We start from the raw sequence: 11252 nt of genomic DNA on the forward strand, positions 1-11252 counted from the left end.
TCCAAAGCGACTTATAACAAATACATTTGTTTAAATAAGTGAATAATCTATACATCAGTCATCATAAGAAAAAGTAATCTATGGTAGGACCAGGGGCTATTGGCAGTCACAATGCTAGAAGAAGGAAGAATTTATTTATTTAAAATTTTTACAGGAGAGAAACTTGTACAGTGGGGTAGTGGTGATGAAGAGGTCTTTAGGAGGGACAGTTGAGATGTAGCCTGAAGAGATGAGTCTTCAATCTACGGCGGAAGATATGTAGTGAGCTGTGTCCAGCTACAAAACACGCAATCACACACACACACACACACACACACACACACACACACTCACTCAAAATATGGCAACTATTCTCTTTAAAATAAGCAGATTTTCCCTGATAAAAACCTAATGCTTGATTAGAGGGTTAAACCAATCATACTTCCATCAGATAAATGTAGATTCTGTATAAGCCTCTTCTGAGCCGTAATAAAACAGATTCCCTACAGGGTGTGTGTGTGTGTGTGTGTGTGTGTGTGTGTGTGTGTGTGTGTGCATGTGTGCATGTGTGTTCCATATCATCAATCACCCAGATTTCCTCGCCAGCTGTGTGAGCCATAAACCTGGCAAAGCGAGACTAACCCTAAGCAAGCCTCATACAGTAACAGTGATGTCATTCTGGTCTAGATTAGATTAGATTAGATTAGATTAAACTTTATTGTTTTAGACAAATTTATTGCACAGTTGTGGAGTACAAGTACTGAAACAACAAAATGTAGTCTGGCATCTAACCAGTGCAAATAGTGGCATAGTGCAAAAGACATGAAATTGTAGACAGTGTATAAATAAATTGATATAATAAGTTAATATACATGAGATGAATATCAATATGATATGTACAGTTGAAGGGCAATAGGTCTTGAATTATCTTACATATGTAAGGTGTATAATTAGAGATCAATATAATAAATATGGTATGTGAAAACAAGCAGTAGTGCAAAAGCTAAATTGAAGCCCTGAGTGGTGTGCAGCCAGTAGAGGTATCGGGGGAGGGTACACTGATACTGGGAGTCAGTTGGGGGGGGGGGGGGGGGGGGGGGGGGGGCTGGGCTACCACCGGGATTCTGAGTTCAGCAGAGTAACAGCTGCAGGGAAGAAGCTGTTCCTGAGCTTGCTGGTGAGGGAACGGAGACTCCTGCACCGCCTCCCGGATGGGAGGAGGGCAAACAGTCCATAGCTGGGGTGAGAGGTGTCCCTACTGATGCTTTGCGCCGTCCGCAGACACCGCCTACGCTGGAGGACCTCGATGGCAGGGAGTTGGGCACCGGTGATTCAGTTTTCACCGCAGGGCATTCCGGTCAGAGACAGAGCAGCTGCCATACCACACTGTGATGCAGTTTATCAGCTCTCGATGGTGCACCAATAGAAGTTGACCAGGATCCTAGGAGACAGATGGGCTTTCTTCAGTCTCCTCAGGAAGTATAGAAGCTGCTGCACCTTTTTGACCAGGGTGGAGGAGTTCCATGGGTCCATGAGAGGTCCTCAGAGATATGGACACCCAGGAACTTGAAGGTGGAGACACACTCCACCTCCGTCCCACTGATGTAGATGGGGGTGTGCCTGCAGCCCCCAGCTTTCCTGTAGTCCACAATGAGCTCCTTGGTCTTCTTGGTATTGACCTCCTCAACTGTAGGCAGACTCGTCGTTGTTACTGATCAGGCCTACCACCATGGAGTAGAGGAACAGTTGGGTTACTTAAGAGCTGATCTTGAATCAGATGTTACAGACAGTCTATACCCCCTTTATGCCAGTGAAATGGAATATAAATCAGGTCCACTCATACATCCTAACTACAGTAGCTAATTAGTAATGCTCTGTAGGATGAATATCACAGAGGCAAACTAAAGAGTGAGAGAGAATATCAGAGCTCATAATATCAGCTCTCTGTGATTCTTGTATTTCATTCCCAAACAAAGTTTAGATATTCAAATAATTCCAAATTGCCCCTACCTCCGAGGCACTCCAGTTTTTAAATAAGGGGAGAGGTTTTAGCAATATGGTAATTCTGAACTCTAATTATAATCTAATTATAATTAATTCTTCACCTTGCTTACTAATAGCCTGTGGAATTCTTGCCATTTTGCTAATACTGTACCTGTCTAATCGCCTCTGATCTACAGTAGTGCCTTGAGGGTTGATTAGGAATTCAGATAGTCAGAAATAGTTTGTCCATACCTCTGTGTTTCAGAGTGGGATAAAAGAACCAAGCAGCCCAACATTTTCGTTTCTACTTCCTCTACCCATCGCTTTGAGTTGTTGAGCCTTCTTCTTTTTATAACTCACTAGGGAACACAGCTTGTTTCCCTGATGGGTGGAAAATGCTGACTTTAGCTCTTGATTAATCTAGACATGAAATCTGATCTTACATACAGTAAAACTTACATCTGCTGAATGACTTGACACTAAAATCTAATGTGCTGATTATTAACTAAAATAATTAGGTTATGAATGTGAGTGATGAAGTTCAGAAATCAGAAATGGCAGGGTTCACATTATAACAGAAGAAAAACAGACATCTGTTTTTTCAAAAGACATTCAAATAACCTTGGAATTTATTGAAGGGCAGTGGAACACTGACAGAGGTATAATTGACAATAAACAGCAAAAGAGTAGTAAACATGATCAAGTGGAATCAAACTAAAACATCAACATTATAATCCATGGTTCTGATCTATGATTTATATTGTGTATTTCATTGCATGGCACAAAAATCATTTTATGGGGAAAAAAGGAAAAAGGAAGACAAAATTAGCATATATAGTTCAGTACTACTAGTCATTAATTGGTCATAAATGTACTGTAGCTACTGTATCATTATGAAGGATTCAAGGGTAGTCACTATTATTTGACACACAGTTAGGCACATGACTCATAGACTGGCACCTGTTTGGACAAACCTATGGGCCCTGACCAGGAACAGCAAAGACGTATGGGTCTGTTTTACAACATGTAGGTACAACACAACCATCGACGTGCCCCCTGTGATTGGCTCTCCCAGGACAAACCCTGGCTGCTGATTGGAGTGTTGGTGAGAAATTCCTTTGAGCTAGAAAACAACAGGGGGAATGTTCAGGAGGCCACAGAATGGTGCAGATAGAAATATGATGTGTAGGGTGGACTGGACATGCTCTGTTCAAAGTGACACAGAAATGACTCTGTTCTAGGCATTTTGTTTCTATGTTCTGAAGGTTTCATACTATTGAACATACCCATTGACAGTGAACAAGACAAACTAGCTAATACGGTTAAAAATGCAATATTTGGGTGGGGGGAGCACATCATTGGCACATCATTAGCATAGAAAAGTATCTAGAAACTAAAATAACAATAAATACTAAATGTGTTCAATAAAGTCTTTCACTGACATAAATTCTCTATGGATAAGAATATCTCTACACATTAGGAGGACAGCAAAAACAATCAGTTTGTCAAACGTTGATGTCAAACGTTAATCCAAATATAAAATCAATCTAGAGTTAAATAAGACTATCTATAATCAGTGCAGTTACTGCTTTTCAATACCTGATTTCAAGGAGGACTTCTAGTCCCTTCATAAGCACTCATGAGCAACAAGAGTCTCACTCTGTAACATCTTCTCACAGTATTGTTTGTTCACTCTAAATGAACACCCCGTCAACTCCATTTCACTCACTCACGCATGCTTACATGTATGCACATGTTGCACACACACACATCTCCCTCCCTCCTCCCCGTCACTCCTTTGGTATCCTACTCATGGTTTGTTCATGCCTGTGTCTCTTCAATCCTGGTCCCTCGTACCATCTCTCTCCCTTTGTCTCCCCTTGTCTCTCTGTCTACAATTATCTCTCCCACCTGTCTCTTTCCCACCATTGTGCAGTGGGCTCAGTCGATCTTGGTGTCCTTGCGTCTCCAGGGGTAGATGAGCTCTCCCACAAACAGCTTCTTGACCAGGGCGCCCCACGTGTCTTTGGGGTAGCAGCTGTAAGTAGGGGTCCGGTAGGTCTGCACTACCGTACTACACTTCAGAGGGTTCATCTGGACAGGAGAGAGAGGGAGTGAGAGATGAGAAAAAAAAAAAGAAAGAAAAAAAAAAGAGAGAAAGTGTGTGAGAGAGAGAAATCGAGAGAAAAAGAGAAAGGAAGAGACAAAGAGAATGAGACATGAGCCAAAGAGAAAAAAATGTCAGTGACAGACAGCGTGAATGCGAAGGAGATAAAGAGAGAATGAGTGTGTAGATAAAAGTTGATGGAGTGACAAAGAGAGAAGGAGAGAGAGAGTGAGAGAGAAAATGTGGAAGAGAAAGAGAGAGATGACCTACCTCCATCATCAGGTGAAGCGGTGTGCCAGGCTCTTCACACAGCACCCTGAACCTCACCCCCTCTGCAGGGAAACCAGACACCAGCTCTACTTTAAAACACTTATCCATCCATCCATCTGTCCTCCAGCCACCATCCAACTACCATTCCATCAATCTCTCCATCCGTCAACCCACACATCCATGCATGCTTCCCTCTCCATCTATGCAGTCCACCCACCCCCTCACCCATCGACTGATAAAAGATTACCCATCCCATCCACCCATCCATCTATCTTAGTTACATCCACCCACTCATTAAAATACCCATCCATCAATCAATCTCTTGCTTGCCCGTTTGTAAGGCCTGAAAACGTCTGTGAACTATGAACGTCATAGTTGAAGGAAGGTAATCACCTCCCCACATTTCATGGTTCTGTCCAGTCCACCTACTCACCTACTCAAACTATCCACCCACCCATCCATCCACCCACCCATCCATCCATCCATCCATCCATCCATCCATCCATCCACCCACCCATCCATCCATCCATCCATCCATCCATCCATCCATCCATCCATCCATCCATCCATCCATCCATCCATCCATGAACCCGTCCATCCACCCATCCATCCACGAACCCGTCCATCCACCCATCCCTCACCTGCCAGTCTGTAGGGCCTGAAGAGTCGTAGCCCCATGGCAAACAGAGGGAAGGAGTTGATCAAATCCACACTGAGGTGGAGTACGCCCTGGAACAACACCACCACCAGGCGGAGCTAGAGAGGCAGAGAGTAAAGGGGGTTTAAAACATCCAAATGTGGCACAGGAACTGGGCAATACAAAACAACAGAGCAGTGAAAAGAATGATAAATGTTTGCTGTTCCAAACCTTCCTATTTATTTGAGGTAGGGATTCAACTGCTGTGTTACGAGCAGACCTGTGTCAAAAGAGTATTTGTTTCCTTTCAATTACTTGAGGTGTGCTTGATTTAGTTTGAGTGGCAAAGGTTTGCACTTGGTTATAATTCAGTGGACAAGCTAAATCTAGCAAACCTGCAGTAATTGGCAGAATACTTTTTTTTGATGAAAGTCAGATTTACTTGCTCAACTGAAGATGATACAAGACTTACCAGAGTAAAGACCAGGTAGTACAGAGCTGTAGTGGGCAGCAGGAACAGCAGGATGGTGAAAAGCAATGTCCCAATGAACAACTGGGAAAACAAACAGAAAAAAATGGTTGACACACTTAATGCTTGTGTGTGTGTGTGTGTGTGTGTGTGTGTGTGTGTGTGTATTATTCCTGACCCAAGTGAGGGGGTGAGAACCCAGGTTTGAGTGTGAGGAATGTGTACCTGGTCCAGGTCGTAGGAGCACGAGTCCACTCGCTGTCTCAGAACGTTCCACTTCTTCCCTCTGAAGAGCCTCCACAACGAAGACAGAGCATATACCTTCAGACAGTACAGCCTGCCAGAGGGAGGGGGCGAGAGAGAGAGAGAGAGAGAGAGAGAGAGAGAGACAGAGAGGGAGAGAGAGAGACAAAGAGAGAGACAGAGAGGGAGAGAGAGAGACAGAGAGAGAGAGACATAGAGAGAGAAAGAGAGACAAAGAGAGAGACAGAGAGAGAGAGAGAGCTTTAGTGCCATTTTGTAGGTGGTGGAACTCCCCAAAATCAGCTGGTTTTCCATATTCTTTGGTCCAGAAATGAGTCAAATTCCCACTATGTGCCTTCTCCCATGTTGAGGTGGTACACATGATACTGATACTGCATTGCAGACAGTACTACACACAGAAGTGAGGGAGGATATTTTTAGACTACATTCAGACTTAATTTAAGTCACTCTCTAAAACACGTTTACAAGCATTCCAAGAGCTCTTCCAACATAAATGAGTAACAAGGACAGGGGTAATATAAGTTCAGTGGGTGCGGCAGGTAAACTATCTTTAAACTATATACATAATTCACCAAATACTCTTTTAAACAGACTAGATATTTCCATACATTTTATGAACATTTTGGTATAAATCTGTAACCCACAGATCATATTTCATAAGTACCTTTTTGGGGAATTATAGCTTGCCAAACCAGTTATATGACTATCAACGACAGACTCTCACTTGGTATGGATAGCATGCATGAAAGCATGCAACCCCAAGGGCAAAATGACAACAATGCCTTTGTGGAACTGTGGAAGGTGGACTTCCCCATCTTCAACTGTCATCACAAACTTCTTTCCATCAATGGAATATAACCTGGGTATAAATAGGCTGAACAGGTGGATGTGGTGTGTGTGTGTGTGTGTGTGTGTGTGTGTGTGCATGTGTCACTAAGTCTTTGATAAGGGTGCGAAAATGAGGTCACACCTGAGGGTGCTTTACCCGGTTCTACCCGACTGCATTTCTACAGCGATGAAGAAAGAAGTCAGACATGTGAGAAGATTGCCCTCTACAGGTAAGACATGACAGTGCCTAAATCAGAAGTGCCGATACAATCCTCAGTCAGCCCAGCAAAGCAAAACGTCTTTTGTAAATTCTGTGTTTTACCTTGTGTGTCATAGGCCTATACTGTAAAGACAGATTCTAGCCTTACCTAGCTCAATTGAAACAGTTGAAACGTACCTGGCTCCATACACATAGAAGCAGTAGATGTGGAAGGTGAGCAGAGCTATGATGTCAGAGAGCACTGAGAGGGCAAAGGTCAGGCCCAGACAGGCAGACAGGCCCACGTACCACAGGATCATTTCAATGAACGGAGACATCAGGTGGATGTAGCCTGGGGAAGGAGGGCAAATATGGGACACAGACGCAGTGTGTGTGTGTGTGTGTGTGTGTGTGTTGATCCACAGCAGAATGTGGTAGAGGATATGTATATGTGTGTGTGTGTGTGTGTGTGTATTACTCACTGATCCATAGGTGGATGTGGTAGAGGAAGAAGCGGCCTAGCACCTGGTCCAGAGCTCTGTTCATCTTCAGCCCCGCCGGAGCTCCCATCAGCCACTGCAGGAGCTCCTCCAGCTTTTCAGCAACGTGCTACGAAAACATGGTACGAGAGACCTACCAATGAATTCAACGATGCTAACGCATCACAAAACATCAATTGGTGCCTCACAACAACGGCTGCCTGGCGAATGCGTGTTTGTTTGTTTGTTTAGAAAGTTCAAACATCTTTATAGACGGTAAGTTTTATAACTGTAAGTCGCTTAGGGTTAAAGTGGGTTAAATGACCATACCATTTCTACACTGCATGCTACCACAACTAAAACGACCCCTTCAAATGGCTATAGTGAGAAATGGTGAAGAGAGTCAGATCAAAGACATAGAAACACGTGTATAACCGTATACAGCATGTGTCGTGGGTGCTTTGTGGGAGCCTTACGTCAGCCGCTGGCACCAATGTGTTGGCCAGCTTGCCGATGCGGTTCTCTCGGTAGAGCCAGGATATGAGCAGCAGTCCCAGAGCCACGTCCACCAGGAACGATACAAAAATGTTGGCTTTCCTATGGAGAGGGAGAGAGAGAGAGAGCTGTATCAACCGGTGCACCGTACAGACAACGTTTAAGTTTACATGGACCACACCGACACAAAGGACAAAGTTAGCAAGATCTAAAAATGTGGTGGTAGTGGCAGGAGTGAAACTGATCTTGTGGGTATCTCTCTTTCTCACTCTCTCACTCCCCCCCCCCCCCCCCCCCCTCTCCTCCCCCCCCCCCACTCTCTCTCTCCTCTCTCTCTCTCTCTCTCTCTCTCTCTCTCTCTCTCTCTCTCTCTCTCTCTCTCTCTCTCTCTCTCTCTCTCTCTCTCTCTCTCTCTCTCTCTCTCTCTCTCTCTCTCTCTCTCTCTCTCTCTCTCTCTCTCTCTCTCTCTCTCTCTCACCTCATGAAGTCTGTGTGTTCCGTCGCTCTCCTCTGTGAGTAGACAGTCTGCAGGTGCTCTGTCCTGTAGCTCAGCTGGACGCAGGTAGACAGCTTACTGGAGACGAACCTCACCGGGCGCAGGTTCAGAATCCTGGAAAAGAGAAGGAGTGAAGAGAAATAATGTCTATTGAGAGTTGCCAATTATTGTCTGTATGTGTGTGTGCACCGTGTGTGCATACATGTATGTGTGTCTGTGTGTGTGTGTGTGTGTGTGTGTGTGTGTGTGTGTCCTCTCACCTGCAGCTGCAGAGCCAGGTCCAGAGAGAGTGCAGCCAGGTGATGAACATACACACAGGCACTGAGGCCTGTTTCATCAGTTCCACTATGATGCTGGCCTCACGGCCCTCCGTCTGCCAGTGGGTCAGCTTCAGAGGCCCGTCGTCATACTTGTCTAGGAAGAACAGCGGCTCGCTCTGGGCTACCGTCTGGAACATCTACAACAACACCATACAAATGAATTTGACAGTACTGTTCGCAACAATATGAGATGATATCAATTCAATCCGATAAAACATGAAACAGATACACAACTTTGTTATTTCTTTCAGGCTCTATTAATAAAGTAGCACAATCATATCATGTACCAGACTTGGGTCGAAAGGTATTTGAAATACAGCGTTTGCTTGTCTGGGGTGCTAGATGGGAAGGGATTTTCACTTTTGGGACTATTCCATTGGTATCATTGTAAGTGCAGCTTAGAAATGATATCGTGACATATTATTTGAACCTAGGTCAGCTATGTACAACATGTAACAGATGTACACAGCTGGTACTCCACCTGGCGCAGCTCTGACGAGGGCTCAGCCTGGGGGTCGCGTATCCCGTTCTCTACTGGGTGGAGCTGGGACAACATGACCTTCCTCTGCTCGTAGTGGACGAAGATCACTTTGTCTTCATCTCCGTCACCTTCACCATCACCATCACCATCACCATCCTCCTTCAGCTCCTGCTGCACGGGCTTCCCGTCTATGGTAGGGACAGCAGGACAATCTTATCACTGATTAATTATCGCCGATGATATCAACGGAAATATCTTAGCCTATATGAAAGTTTATGACAGAAAAAGTTGAGTGAAATGTTTCAGTTAAACTCACTCTCATCTCTGCAGAGCACCTGGCACCTGAAGCCGATCTGACCCATGATGCGGCTGAGCTGGAGCCAGCGTCCCTGGGGGAAAATGGTGCTCAGATCCCTGAGGAAGCTCTCCATGCCCTCCTGGCCCTCCTTGGGCATGCTCCAGGAGCCCAGCACCGTCAGCTTCACCTTGCTCTGCTCCTGCATCTGGCTCAGGGGCACAAAACCATGGGAATAGGCTATATCTGTCAAATTTCAATCAATCAAATGTATTTTACTTTACTTTATTGATTCAACATGACAGTCGAACACATAACTGAAATTACATGAGGATTTACATGCATTAAAATGCACAGGATAATAAATAAACATCATAAAACATAGATATATGTAGCTGACGCTTTTATCCAAAGCGACTTACATTGCAGTGAGTGCATACATTTCAGTATATACGGTCCCAGCAGGAATCAAACCCACAACCTAAGCGTTGTTAGCGCCATGCTCTACCAACTGAGCCACAGGGGACCACATATGACACACAATGTTTTAGAACTATACAGTCAAAGGTTGTGATTCAGGTTATAGTCCATTTATTAGTGCCACTGACCTGGCTGATGTACTCTTTAACTTGCCCAGGGATGAAGGGGTAATGGATGACGGCCAGCACCACGGCTGAGTCTTGCCCAGGGATCCATTGTCCCACCAGCAGCCCGCTCTCTGCCCGGTTACAGCACTGAGGGAAAAAGATCTTCAGCACCATGACGGCTGCTCGTATCCAGGCAAGCTCAAGTCAAGTCCCCTGGGTTTGGAGATGGCTTGGGTCACTTATCTGTGGAATAGCAAATGGATAGCACTGAATAAGCCGAAGAGTAATGTGTTGGTTTTAGTGAAAGGTGAATGATCAATACAGTTTAATTTAGGCCTATGATATGTCATCTAGCTAGTGGAATTATGAGTGTCTAGTATAAAACTATTAGAGAAAATATGTTGTCAATAATTATCAAATGTTAGGAGGGCAACCCCATAAAAAACAGAGTTCAGTTTGTTTCGTCCTCTACTGCCCTCTTTTTGTCCTTCAAAATATTGAGCCTTGTACACGTTTCTATGGCAACCAAGCCTGAGGCATCTTCAATTGATTTGTCAGGCTTTTTAGCAATCTACCACCACATTTGAATTTGAATCTGAATTATACATTTATAAAGTATCTTCATTTCTCATTGACTTGTTCTGGCATAGACGTGCTGAAACAAATCTAACTAGATATCAACATTACGAACATACTCCGTTTCTATTAGCTAGCTACCTGCTAGCTATTTTTGCATTGATTGAGCAAATGTTGCTGTCAAAGTAAGAAAACCACGGCCTGGCAGTCGACCATCGTCCAAAGGTTAATAGTTTGCTCACTAACTTTCATCTATCGTCTTATCTGCGGAGATAAATAATTATTACAGCTAATTTTAAAACTGCTAGCAAACGAGATAGCCGTTATTAGTTAGAGTTTGCGCAAAATCAACACACCGACTCTGTTAGCTGCCTCCCAGTCCCTACATGTACATTTTCACAGCGCATGAATAGTACATTTGAATATTATATAAATACAATTCAAACAGCTGGTAGCTACGCAGAAACGAATCACTTGCCCACTACAAGACGATTTACCCTTGTTAGCAAGTTATCTTGAGTAGGCAGCCATCTTTATTGTTGATAGTCCGTCACGAACTACAATCCGGGTAGAAAAACAGTGCAATAAAAGAATTAAAAGAGTTCTCGCAATTATCTGAATATTTCGCGAACAAAAATATTGATGATTATGAGATTTAATCAAAATAAATGACTTTATTATAATTAAATAACCTAATAATATTCCACACTCGAAGCATGCAATACGTTTAGGCTGTTTTAAATCTAAAAAGTAGGATATTCTCCGCATTGACAAAAACATCACATTA

At 43.9% G+C, this 11252-nt stretch overlaps 1 protein-coding gene across 4 annotated transcripts; it reads right to left on the reverse strand.

Annotated features, from left to right (window-relative positions):
• Positions 1–2569: 2569 nt before the first annotated feature.
• Positions 2570–11007, reverse strand: pigq (phosphatidylinositol glycan anchor biosynthesis, class Q). 4 transcript variants are annotated; one of them, XM_083677790.1, is made up of 15 exons: positions 10963–11007; positions 9911–10132; positions 9324–9510; positions 9008–9195; positions 8467–8663; positions 8189–8320; positions 7692–7812; positions 7219–7345; positions 6935–7088; positions 5671–5782; positions 5449–5529; positions 4981–5095; positions 4340–4401; positions 3889–4056; positions 2570–3085 (listed from the first exon to the last, which is right to left on the reverse strand). In XM_083677790.1, exons 2-14 carry the CDS (start codon positions 10061–10063, stop codon positions 3904–3906), a joined length of 1782 nt encoding a protein of 593 aa, XP_083533916.1. In that variant the 5' UTR covers positions 10064–10132; positions 10963–11007; the 3' UTR covers positions 2570–3085; positions 3889–3903. The 4 variants fall into 4 exon arrangements, with proteins under 4 accessions (XP_083533916.1, XP_083533915.1, XP_083533913.1 ...); XM_083677789.1 differs by having other exon boundaries at positions 3874–4056; XM_083677787.1 differs by having other exon boundaries at positions 2570–4056.
• Between the last annotated feature and the right edge of the window lie 245 nt (positions 11008–11252).

This window comes from Argentina silus (genome assembly GCF_951799395.1).
Source record: "Argentina silus genome assembly, chromosome: 9".
NCBI classification, from domain to species: Eukaryota; Metazoa; Chordata; class Actinopteri; order Argentiniformes; family Argentinidae; genus Argentina; species Argentina silus.